This window comes from Neoarius graeffei, chromosome 1 (assembly GCF_027579695.1).
Source record: "Neoarius graeffei isolate fNeoGra1 chromosome 1, fNeoGra1.pri, whole genome shotgun sequence".
Taxonomy (NCBI): domain Eukaryota; kingdom Metazoa; phylum Chordata; class Actinopteri; order Siluriformes; family Ariidae; genus Neoarius; species Neoarius graeffei.
The window spans coordinates 32,670,399-32,683,394 of record NC_083569.1 but is presented as its reverse complement, the minus strand read 5'-3'; the positions used below and the strand labels follow the sequence as shown (position 1 = coordinate 32,683,394).

Sequence of the window (12,996 nt, the reverse complement as noted above, 5' to 3'; positions counted from 1 at the left end):
CCATGGCCCTCACAGTCCTCTGACTTAAACATCATTGAAAATCTGTGGCTAGATCTCAAAAGAGCAGTGCATGCAAGACAGCCCAAGAAACTTGTAGAACTGGAAGCCTTTTGCAAGGACGAATGTGTGAAAATCCCCCAGGTAAGAACTGAAAGATTATTAGCTGACTACAAAAAGTGTTTACAAGCAGTGATACTTGCCAAAGGGGTTGTTACTAGGTACTAACCATGCAGGGTGCCCAAACTTTTGCTTCGGGCCCTTTTCCTTTGTCATTTTGAAAATGTAAAAGATGAAAATAAAAAATGTTTTTGCTTAAAATATAAAGGGAATGAGTCATCTTTAACTTTATGCCTTTTGGAGATCATTTCATCTTCAACTTGCTTAACTGTTCACAGTAACAGCAATTTTGACCAGGGGTGCCCAAACTTTTGCATACCACTGTATTTACATAGGAATAACATTCATGAAATGTATCAGTCAGGATTTAGACCTCATCATAGCACAGAGACAGCAATGGTTAAAGTAGTAAATGACCTGCTGTTGGCATCTGATCAGGGCTGTGCCTCTCTGCTTGTCTTGCTTGACCTTAGTGCAGCATTTGATACCATTGATCGTTCCATTTTTTTGGCTAGACTAGAAAATGTTGTGGGTGGCACGGTGGTGTAGTGGTTAGCGCTGTCGCTTCACAGCAAGAAGGTCCGGGTTCGAGCCCCGTGGCCGGCGAGGGCCTTTCTGTGCGGAGTTTGCATGTTCTCCCCGTGTCCGCGTGGGTTTCCTCCGGGTGCTCCGGTTTCCCCCACAGTCCAAAGACATGCAGGTTAGGCTAACTGGTGACTCTAAATTGACCATAGGTGTGAATGTGAGTGTGAATGGTTGTCTGTGTCGATGTGTCAGCCCTGTGATGGCCTGGCGACTTGTCCAGGGTGTACCCCGCCTTTCGCCCGAAGTCAGCTGGGATAGGCTCCAGCTTGCCTGCGACCCTGTAGAACAGGATAAAGCGGCTAGAGATGATGAGATGAGATGAGAAAATGTTGTGGGAGTTAAGGGAACAGCCCGCTCCTGGCTAAGCTTTTTTTAACTGATCGGTATCAGTATGTTGATGTAAATGGTGATTTTGATTTTTTTTTTTCCTAAACGTACTGAGGTCAGGCCTAGAAATTCATATTTTTTTTCACCAGCCAGCTGGACTAGTTACTTTCCAAAGTAACTAGCCAAACAGAATCAACTAGCCAAAATTTGTTCATGTATGAATTTTACTTCTGTCAAAAATAACAAAAAAGAGAGTAGTTACCATTGTTCATGACTGTGCATTTATTTCAAGACCTGAGTATTTTGATACTGTTGTTAAATACATAAATGAGAACAACACAGAGCACCATAATATAATATAATATCAACAAATAATAATATATTGGGAAAACTTGGCAACTTGGTGTATGAGTATTCAAAACAAATATACTTACTATCTTGACTATAGCACCCAAAATATGTCAAACATGCTTTCTGTATTTAACCATTTATGAGAGAGAAAGCATTAGGAGCTTCATATTGACTAGGAATCAACTTGAAAAAAATTAATTATTCCATAAAAATCGTATCGCAGCCAAGGCCTACCCTGCTCCCACGTTTGCTTATAAGTCCTTTGTCATTTCTCCTTCTCATACGCTTTATCGGCGGCCTTTTTCTCCTCTTCAGACCGAGGTCGCTTTGTCCCTGTCTCTGGCGGTTTCTGTAAAATTCCACATCGCAACGTAGCTTTGGCAGATGTAGATGTAAACAACAACAAAAACACATGTTTAAATGGGCGATAACATGGCCACATCTATTGAATTTGATAACGTGATTACCGCGATATTCAACGAGATGCGTTATATGCATCCGCAGTAGTGAAAAAACCGACAGCCTGACTCGTACACGATGTGATTCGGAATTCTTCGGTATTTTCCGTCCTGCCAATAAACACATCGATTAACACAGACACGGCACGCGCTTAATATGTGGCGGCTTTCATTGATGGTGTGTCTGAATTAGGGCTGTGCGATATGGGGGAAAAAAAAGAATATCCCGATACATTTTCTCCATTTCACGATATACGATATATTGAAATCTCCTCTAAAGGACCCCATGAAATCTAACTTTTACTCTTTACTGTTTTCACTACAATCCCTGCAGATTAAATAACATTCTTGGTTAACTTTACAGGTGGTTTTCAGCAACACATTTTAAATTTTCATGTTCGTGATTAATCACAATTGAGTTGAAATAAGACTATTTTTATTCAACAAAGATGTCACACAAACTGAAAAAACAATCTTGAAAATTGCAACAAAGGGACAATACAATACAAAGCTGCTCAGAGCTCAAATCAATAAAGTGCAAGCTCAACACTGAGAGACATTTAGCCTAAGTAAGAAAAGTGCGCTTTCATTAAATTATTTAAAAAAAAATAGAGGTAGATCTCCAAGCTATTAACCTGACTACTGAGAACCACTGGAACATTCACAATAGAGAGATTGAGGGAGAGAAGAGAGAGATCTGCAAAACATAATTTTTCTCTTTGCACACTTTTGAACTGAATGTTTTCTGGCTCTGCCTCTCAGATGTGTATAATTCCGGTATTGCCTTCACTGTAAAATGTCTGCGACCAGGCAACTCGTGTTTGGGATCGAGTGTGTTTAGTAATTTTTGGAAGCCTGGTTTTTCCACTATACTAATTGGGATCATGTCTTCGGCAATGACGTTAGCGATTGCATCCGTTATAGCTCTCCATCTCTGACTCGTTTTCTCATATGGGGTGGCTTTGGAGAACGAGGCCGCTATGGTCATTTGTTTAGCTTGTGGGGGGTTTTAGCTCGTGGGCAAGTAGTTCGGAGTTTAAGAGACTCTTCATACTGTACCGGGTGAGTTTTCAGGTGATGGAACATTTTTGTAGTGCTGCTGCCTTTAGTGATGACAGTGTTTTTTTTTTTTTTTTGCACACTTTACAAACTGGCATTTGCTGTTCCACGTTCTCGCGATATCCAAAAAAATGCCAGATGACTGACCCCTTACTAGTTCTTTTAGGAACCAATTCGTCCGCTTCCATTTTTAATTTGTCGCTGAAATTGACGGCGCTTACACGGTAGCCTATGCAACACCAGTGATTGCACGAACTGAGTCAGCGCTGTAAACTGAAACTAGAAAATCTTTCTGCAAGTTCCTTTCAGCACCTAGATGTCGCCCGGGATTGGTTGGCGAGTGTGTGACGTTATTGTTTTTTTTACCCTTAGGCAGCCTCTCACATTACTGCCTGAGGGACAGGGAGAAAATCACCGGAAAATGTTTTAAACAAACACGAAACAAACGCAAGTCGGCAGATGACCATAAAATACTTGATAGTTACGATATAATAATTTTATGTATCTCACACAGAATTTTCAGAGATATATCGAGTATATTCGATATATCACACAGCCCTAGTCTGAATCTTCGCTTCATATATATTTTTTATTTTCAACTAGCCAGCCGGGCTGGCTAGTGACAGGAATTACCCGCCAAATGACAAATTAAGTCGCCTTGGGCGACCGGACCACCGCGAATTTCGAGCCCTGTGAGGTAAAGTTTGGCGTTCCACAAGGTTATGTCTTAGGCCCACTGCATTTTTTTTTTTCTCCTTTATACATGTTACCTCTGGGTGATGATATTCGTAAGCATGGTAATAGTTTCCACTGTTAAGCTGATGAGACACAGTTGTAGGTTTCTGCAAAACCACATGAAACACACCAGCTTAATAGAATTGAATGTGTAAAGGACATTAGACACTGGATGCTTATTAACTTCCTTCTGCTTAACTGTAACAAGACAGAAGTACTTATACTTGGACCACATGCAGCTAGAAGTAGGTTTTCTGATTACACAGTAACTCTGGATGGCTTTTCTGTTTCTTCACGTGCAGCACTAAAAGATGTCGGGGTGATTATTGACCCCAGTCTTTCATTTGAAACTCCTGTCGATAACATTACCTGGATAACTTTCTTTCATCTCAGAAATATTGCTAAGATAAGAAATGTAATGTCACTACATGATGCAGAAAAACTAGTTCATGCTTTTGTTACCTCCAGGTTGGATTATTGTAATGTCTTGATGTTCCAGTAAGTGCATAAACAAGCTCCAGTTTGTTCAAAACGCAGCAGCAAGAGTCCTTACTAGAACCAGAAAATATGACCACCCCATCATATTCACACTGCATTGGCTCCCAATCAAATTTCGTATTGTTTAATAAAATACTACTGTTGACCTTTTAAAGCACTGAATGGTCTTGCGCCACAGTACCTGAGCAAACTTCTGGTCCTTTATGACCCACCACACTGACTTAGATCAAAAGGTGCAGGCTATCTGCTGGTACATCATATAGTGAAGGTTATATCAGGAGGCAGAGCCTTTTCTTACAAAGCCCCACAGTTATGGAACAGCCTTCTAAGTAGTGTTCGAGAAATAGACACAGTCTCAGCATTTAAGTCAAGGCTGAAAACATATCCGTTTCGCCAAACCTTTGGTTAATAGTGTTTGAAGAAGAAGAAACCTTTGTCACATGCACACTTCAAGCACAGTGAAATTCATCCTCTGCATTTAACCCATCTGAAGCAGTGAACACACACGCACACACCCAGAGCAGTGGGCAGCCACACCAGAGCGCCCGGGGAGCAGTCAGGGGTCAGGTACCTTGCTCAAGGGCACCTCAGCCCAAGGCCGCCCCATGTCAACCTAACTACATGTCTTTGGACTGTGGGGGAAACCGGAGCACCCGGAGGAAACCCACACAGACACGGGGAGAACATGCAAACTCCACACAGAAAGGCCCTCGCCGGCCGCTGGGTTCGAACCCAGAACCTTCTTGCTGTGAGGTGACCGTGCTAACCACTACACCACCGTGCCGCCCGGAAAAAATTGGACAAATACTGCGAAAACGCCCGCCCACGGACTCCCAGCCTCCTTGAGGTAAGAGTCGATTTGGAGGGTTCTCAGACATAGTGTTTTGGTAAACTGGGATGTATGGATGCTATCAGCCCCCACTCACTCAAGTTTGTTGATGGTGTAGTGGCTGGCTGCTTTATGTCCCGGGGCTCCCTCATGCCTGTGTTACCTTCTGGCTCTCCCCTTTAGTTATGCTGTTGTAGTTAGTTTTGCCAGAGTCCCTGCTTGCACTCAGTGCAAAATGTATACTGTTCCTACTCATCAGGTGACATTGGGCATACCTCACAACCTGTCCCACTCACGCTCCGTCTGTCCCTCTGAGTTACATGTCAATCCTGAGATCAAGATGCTCCTCTTCTGCTCCTCGGACCTGCCTGATCCATCCTGATGCCCTATGTCTGGCTGGAGTCTCATCACATAGCTCCTGTGGAGGACGGCCCCATGTGGACAGTTGAAAGTCACACCTGGAGGATGCTCTGGACACTTACAGTAATGCTTTTATGGCTGAGGACTACAGTTGACTTGCTAACTTTTTAGGACTGTAGTTGTCATGAACAGTTTTGCACTCAAGTTTCCATCAGTGAACAGTTTATAACATCAGCGAAACAGACTTAATGTTAAAACTGTTAAAAATGTTATCTGTTCTCACCCAAATGAGGATGGGTTCCCTTTTGAGTCTGGTTCCTCTCAAGGTTTCTTCCTCATGTCATCTGAGGGAGTTTTTCCTTGCCGCTGTTGCCACAGGCATGCTCATTGGGGATAGATTAGGGATAAAATTAGCTCATGTTTAAAGTCATAATTCTGTAAAGCTGCTTTGCGACAGTGTCTATTGTCAAATGGTTAAATGGACAGTGTTTTGAGTTAAATAATTAATGATTCACCACTTCAATAAAATTGTATTGAATTCATTAATAAAAATCTATCGGTGTATAATTTACCTGGCTAACTTGGTTTACAACTAATTACTGGTGGTTAACTGTCAAACCCTATATAAATGCATGCTTCAGTTTCTACCTAAGACAAGTAATTTGTGTATGTGTGACATCTGTGCTTGTTCTCTTTCAGCAATCCCTGGTTCAAGTAGCCTGCTGGTGTATAGGGGAGTATGGTGATTTGCTGCTGAAAGGAGAGTGTGATGACATCGAACCTATGCAGGTAGAGTAGTGTGTCTTTGTCCTGTGTCTTTTTATTAGTTTCTTTAGAAAAAGTTTACCGGAGTCTTTTGTGTCCACCTTTGTTCTTTGGCACAAGGTAACAGAGGATGATGTCCTTGATGCCTTGGAAACAGTCTTACAGTCACATATGTCCTCTCCCACAACGAGAGGTTTTGCCCTAACTGCCATCATGAAGCTGAGTACCCGCATCAAAACCAATGTGGAGTAAGAGTCAGATTTTCTTAAACTACTATTACAGACAGATTCATTATTACTGATGGAACATCATAGAGGTGAGTGAGAAAGCAAAGGTAGTTATACTGATTAAAGTATTTTTTTCTCTCTCTCTCTCCACCCCCTCCACAATAGCCGAATCAGGAGTATAGTTAGCATCTACAGCAGCTGCATTGATCTGGAGCTTCAGCAAAGAGCAGTGGAATACAACGCCCTCTTCAAAAAATATGACCACATAAGGTCTTATACTGTATGATCAACATTCAAGTTCATTGATAACTGCATGCATTGTATGTCTGCCAGTATGGTGTAGCATTCTATGCTGTATGACCTATTGTATGAGTATAATAGAATATAATGCATATTATTTGTCCGTCATCTGGACAGGGCTGCTGTGTTGGAGAGGATGCCAGTAGTTGATAAGAACTTGCCTGGTTCTGCCAATGGAGAGCTAATCAGAGAATCTACTAAGGAGCCTAACCAGCCCAAGCAACTTGCAGGAGTGTCCGTTTTATCTCTGGAGCCAGCAAATCAGGTATTTCAAATCGAGTTGTAACTTACTGACTTGTAGCTACCCTTGGTGGACCACAGGACTGAAATGAACCCTGGGTTTCAGGTGTGTGATCTTTTGAACTTGCTGAGTGAAACTGATTCATCTCTCAAGGAAGGTACCGGTACTGTAAACATCAACACGATGTCCACTTCTACCAATTCAAGTGCCAGCGGAAACCTGCTGGATTTGCTTGGAGGCATAGAGTCAACTCCTGGTACTTTTACTATTATTATTATTATTATTATTATTATTATTATTATTATTATTATTATTATCCCCCTCTCCCCGTAACATGCAGTTTTATTTAAGTCAATGCTTTTATAAATTTCAAATTCTTCTTTACTTACAGTAGTTTAAGACTATATTCCTACATGGAACAGGGTTTAAATTTCAGGGAAAAACATGCAAAGATACAGTGAGCATCAGTGGCGGCTGGTAGTCTTTCAAACAGGGGAGGCTGGTCGGTTATGATATTTCCAGATTTTAAAAGAAAAAACATCAATTTTGCCCATACTCTTGCCTCTGATCTGGCTGATTGTTGGCAGGGTCACAAACTGTGAAATTACAGGTTCTTCTGGCCCATTAGCCTACTGTCCAATATACATGACGGTGGTGTTGGGGGGGTATATTTTAACATTTTATATTTTAAAATTGTGGCATGTTGTTTAAAAATTGATCATTATTGAAAGCAGCTCTTTGTCAGGAACCTCAGCAGTAACAGCAGAGTGTTCTGGAATAGGCACAAGCACTGACCTTGGGGAGCCAAACATGGAGCTGGGTGCCACACATTTCATTCAATGACACTTTCCCTATATTTTACTTATTTTGACTGAAATGTTTTATTGACAATTTTGATAACCCTTCACTTTTAATCCAGGTCTGTAGTGTGAAATGTTCTCGGCTGTGTTTTTGTTTAAAAATGTTTTCCAAATTGTAGCTGTGTTTAATTCATATCCAGAGAAATATATATATTCCAATATAATATACTCAGCATAAACATTTTAAATAGATTCTATATTTTTGGTCCATCCATGGCATATTACTAAAGTAGCCTATTTACTGTTGTTGATGTGGGTCACTTGCTGTTAGCCAATTCACTTTCTCGTACCAGGAGAGCTGAAAGGAACGAGTGTTATTCCCTACCTTTTTCACCAAGTCAATTTGAGGCGTTGGTCTACCCTGCTCTTTAATTTTAATTTTTTCCTCGAAAGGAAGACTGGCAAATGGCTTCGCCAAAATTAAATCAACAATGCTTGGCATCCGTGCGCAGCTTTCTTGCTAGCTGACTAGCCCCCTCAAGTTCAAGTTCAGTCACTCAAATAAACGAAATTTCTGGAACTAAGATAGCAAACTTGACAACACTATGTTTACACTTTATTTACAATGAAAATATATACAAACTAAAAAAGCTGGTAGAAACCGTATGTAATGATTGAAATCGAAATGTAAGCTGATCTCTTACAATACACCACACCACTTGCGAATCCGCATGGGACTGAACTGAAATTCACCGCTGCCTGTCTATATTTGAAACGAGCTGTCAATCAAAGAAAATATCCGGCCGCTTTCACCAATCACCAGTCTCCTTGCAGAAAGCTTTGCCATGTCCCTCCCACTGTGAGGCTGGGAGTCCGTGGGCGGGCGTTTTCGCAGTATTTGTCCAATAACCGTCTTGCATTTTGAGATTGAAAAGCGCATAGCTCCCAAATGCCATTGAAGTCCACTGAGGCTGGGCTGCATCGCGCTGTCACGAGGGGGAAAAACTCACGCACACATTAGGCGAACTGGGGAAAGTTATAACGAAATGATTTCGCACTGTAGTTGGGTTGAGCACATATTTCTATGATTCTGGATCTGAAATAGCAATGTTATAAGGTCGGCTATAACATAAGCCTAGCGCAATTCATCCTACACGATGTTCGTCATTTTTAGAGGAGGATGAGCCTCCCTCGTTGTCTTAGAGCAATCGCCCGTGGTGAGCATGCATGTAGGAAAATATTGAAATTATAGACTAAATTAGCCAAATTGTAGCATAAATGTGAAGACCTGCTTCTAAAGATTGTGAACACATTAATTGCAGGAAATATTTAACATGGCTTGGTGAAAGGTACATTTTTGTTAGCCAGTTGGTTGTAAAGATTTGGGCTGTCTTCTTTTTGGGATGTGTTTTGTAGCTCCTACTGTGACGGTTTATGATGTGGGAGGAGTGAGCCTGAAACTACAGTGTGACAGACAGACAGAGACTGGCATCACAGTCACTTTCACTGCTTCTAACTCCACGCAGAGTCATGTCACCAACTTTACCCTACAAGCAGCAGTACCTAAGGTTTGGATTTTTTTTTTTAAAACCTGTATCTTAGACTTTTAAATACATAGTTTCTACCTAAATACCTTATTCATACCTAGTTTGGTAAAATCCAGAGGTTGATTTTTGTGACCCATTTTTTTTTTTCCATGTGGATTGTTTGGTTTCAGCACTTAAGGGCATCAAATTATTTGGATGTGTAAGTGGTCTTTGATTTAGTCAAGAATTTGGGAGCATGTACTATGATGGACACTTCTTATTAGTTCTCATACAAAGGGTTCTTTTGCCTCAATGAATCATGCAGGTGTATTTAAATTACAGAAAATATAGAATACTATAGATGTTAACTACCAGTTAATAATGTGCCAAGATTACGAATAATTCTACATCTACACTTGGACCGATTGGCTATGTCATCAGGAACTTGATGCTCTTAGCTGGACCACCCTTGGTGAACAGATTTGAGGAGAAAGGTCTGACAATGAGCAATCCTAAAGACAAATCTGTACCCTGCCCAGATTAGGTTTAGGCAAGCTGAATGGTCAGAGGTGCCATTTGTGTGCCAGACATGCAATGGAAGGGCAATCTTAGATAGTCTAGATCCTTGGATGGAAACTGGAATTGGGAATGTGAATCTGAGTCCAAGCTGTGAAATATTAGTAGACTTGCCACAAAGTCAAAAAGCAGTTTTCTCAAACTAAAGGTTGCTGATAAGTATACTTGGTATCTGAGCACCCTGGGCCAAAGCTCAAAGGGGGCACAGCTGTGAACTGATCAGCATTTGGTTAGATAGATTTGTTATTTGTAGCACAGGGTATTGAGCAGATTTGCATGGTAAAACCAGAAGAACCTTCCCATTTTGGTCGGTGGGGATAGTGGGTGCCATGTTCAAGTCTTCAGTCATCGAGGCAGCCACAAGAAGCTGTGGACAGAAGGCTGTCAATTCCTGCCATGGTAATGATCCTAATATTGGCTAGTGGATACTGGTGATGGGGGAAGCTGTCAAGTTGAAAGAGGAGGCCTTCTGAGTACTGTTCAAGGCTGTCCTGATTCAGCTGAGAAGTATAGGCAAGCTAAAAAGGATACAGCAAAAGCAGTTGTGGAAGCAATGAAAGCTTGGGCATGGGAGGAGTTTGGACAGGCCATGGCGGGGGAAAACCTTTGAGATGGCCTCAAAACCACACAACACCTCAGGGTAGAAGACAAGACTGCATGAGCTCTGTTGAGCAAGTGTTGTGGGAGTGTGTTGACACCTGGTGAAGATATCCTTGAACAGGAAGGAGCAGTTTGAAGAAGAGGAACTCAACCCAGTGGATATGTCATCCCACAGGGGCAGTCGGTCTCTGTGGCTGAGGCACCTTCACAGTGACAAGGGTGCAGGAGTGGATGAGATTTGGCTGTTGAATTTAAAGGCACCTGACAAGGTCGAGGTGGTGTGGGTTGTTTTTAAATGTACATCTTCAGTGTTGCATGGAGATCTGGGCAGTGTCTTTGGACTGGCAAAATGGTATTGTGGTCCCTGTTTTTAAAAAGGGAACCAGATTGTGTGCTCCAGTTACTGTATAAGTTACACGTGACATTCTAGGAAAAGTCTCTGCAAAGGTACTGGAGAGGAGACTGTCTGATAGTTGAACCTTTTAGGCATTCTTGGATTCAGGAAGAATGGTGGATTAGTTCTTTACTCTTGCCCAGCTTTGTGAGTGATCATGGGAATATGATAATGCAGTCTGTATGCGTTTTGTAGGTTTGGAGATGGCCGATGATTGTGTGCCTTAACGTTTGTTTTTGGAGGTACTGAAGGATTACAGGCTATCTGGGTTTTTAGTTTCTGTGGTTTGTACAATCCAGTCTCTGTATAAATGAATTACAAGTTGTTTCCTCATTCTTGGTGTTAAATTGAAACCATTTAAGGTGAGTGATGACTTTTGTCAAGGTTTTTTTTTTTTTTTTCCCCCCTCCTCATCCATCCTGTTTTTGAGGGTTTCAGGGACATTAAGGTATCAAGATGCAGCCAAGGTGGGAGAGGGTTTCGGTATAGGGGACTAAATGCAACATCACTGTTATTTGCAGATGATTACCCTCTAAAGTGGACCTCTGCCATGTACTGTGTGGTTTTGCTATGGAGTGTGAATACCACTGCAAATCGAGTAGCCGCAGCTTCCATGCCATATCTGTACGCAAGTCAAACATTGAAAAATAAACTAAATTTAGTTGTGCTCACTTCACCAAACTACTGAACCCTGGTCCTCTTAAAATCAGGGGTCTTTATTCTCTCCAGTAACAAACTGAACCACTGTTAACATGGATGAGGACAGTTGTATGATTTGCATGCAACAAAATGATGTGAAAGGAAGTGCTTGTATCGCTGTGAAAACATCTGATCTGCTCTAAATCACTGAACTGTGAACTCAGCATATTAAAAGGAAATCTAACTGGAACAGATTTTAGTAAACAGGGTAGGTGCAACAGCCTTGGTCTATGCTTTTAGTTACTACAGTTTCTTAACTTTGCGAAATTCTTCAGAGAATGGGATCTTAATAGGTTTCTTCTATAGAGCGTACAGCTTCAGATGAAGGCTCCAAGTGGTGATGTGATTCCAGCACAAAATGGAGGTACAGTCACACAGACTGTTTTACTCAACAGTACCAATAAGGTCAGTTATTAAACAGATTGCTTTTATTTTTACATGTTGAATGCTGCTTGAAATCAGCCTGCTTTAATGTATGTATACCATTTTGTCTCTGCTTACAGGCAAGCCTAAAGATGCGGGTTCGGGTATCCTACTCCCATCAGGACACAGTCTGTCAGGAAATGCTACAGATTGACTCCTTCCCAAGCCCTGCTTGGAACTGACTGTGGCATTTGCCTGGGTCTTATACAGTATCAGATCTTGAAGAGAATTACAGTTTGTTTCTAGTTATGGTTATTGATGTACAAAGAACTCCTGTGTATATCTGATGAATATCTATGGTACGTTATTATTACCTTGGCAAGTACAGTGAAGCATTAGTGCAGATTTTCTTCAGACAGCTCCTAAAATGCAAACATTTACACACAAAGTAACTAGGGGTTAAATATGTTCAAATAGACACCTTTTTTTTTTTTTTTTTTTAATTTTGTGGGGGTTGTTTTGGTAAATGAACAACTAAAATAAAACTGTTCACATGAAATGGAATGGCTAGATGGAAATCCAGTCCAGTGTTTAGCTTGACCTCTTGGGTTTGTGGTCCAGTTGATTGACAAAACTACCAGTGGTTGGGTGACAATTTTGTCCAATTAACTTGTTTTTTTTAATTCTCTACTTGACTATCCTAAGATGAAAATATAATCAGTAGAAATGTAAGCGAGTTTTTTCCCAACACAGCCAGTTATATAGCAGCTATTCTGCTATATTTGTATTGAAGTCTGTGGAAACCCTAGTGATTTCAAAACACGATTATTAGTTTAGTGTAACATGCATACAATTAAACCTGTGCCAGACCAATCCCAACTAACTAAGGCATGGGTGTCTGGCTAAGTAAACCATTTGTTTCCAGATGCAGTTATCTGGAGGGGTACCTTTTGCACCTTTCAAGTTTGAACTGGAGCATTCAAAATTGCATTAAAATTCTTTTTTTTTTCCCCCCATCAATAAATACATTTTTTATTATTATTATATATTTTTTTCCATTTTACACTGAAGCCATACCAGACTGTCTGATACATGTTCAGGTTATTTGCAAATCGTCTAGGATAATGAACATGGACATTGCATTAATTCATTTCAATTTAAAATTAAAAACAAAACAAAAAAAGAA

The 12,996-nt window shown here is 41.0% G+C and overlaps 1 protein-coding gene across 1 annotated transcript in view; it reads left to right on the top strand.

The window, feature by feature from the left end:
- Nucleotides 1-12,996, top strand: part of ap1g2 (adaptor related protein complex 1 subunit gamma 2) — a 50,650-nt gene extending 37,654 nt beyond the window's left edge. Inside the window, exons 15-22 of the mRNA XM_060931065.1 lie at nucleotides 6,019-6,108; nucleotides 6,205-6,332; nucleotides 6,477-6,581; nucleotides 6,729-6,876; nucleotides 6,958-7,108; nucleotides 9,069-9,220; nucleotides 11,754-11,852; nucleotides 11,951-12,996. Coding sequence (XP_060787048.1) covers nucleotides 6,019-6,108; nucleotides 6,205-6,332; nucleotides 6,477-6,581; nucleotides 6,729-6,876; nucleotides 6,958-7,108; nucleotides 9,069-9,220; nucleotides 11,754-11,852; nucleotides 11,951-12,052 — 975 coding nt within the window. The 3' untranslated portion in view covers nucleotides 12,053-12,996. The remainder of the gene's footprint in view (nucleotides 1-6,018; nucleotides 6,109-6,204; nucleotides 6,333-6,476; nucleotides 6,582-6,728; nucleotides 6,877-6,957; nucleotides 7,109-9,068; nucleotides 9,221-11,753; nucleotides 11,853-11,950) is intronic.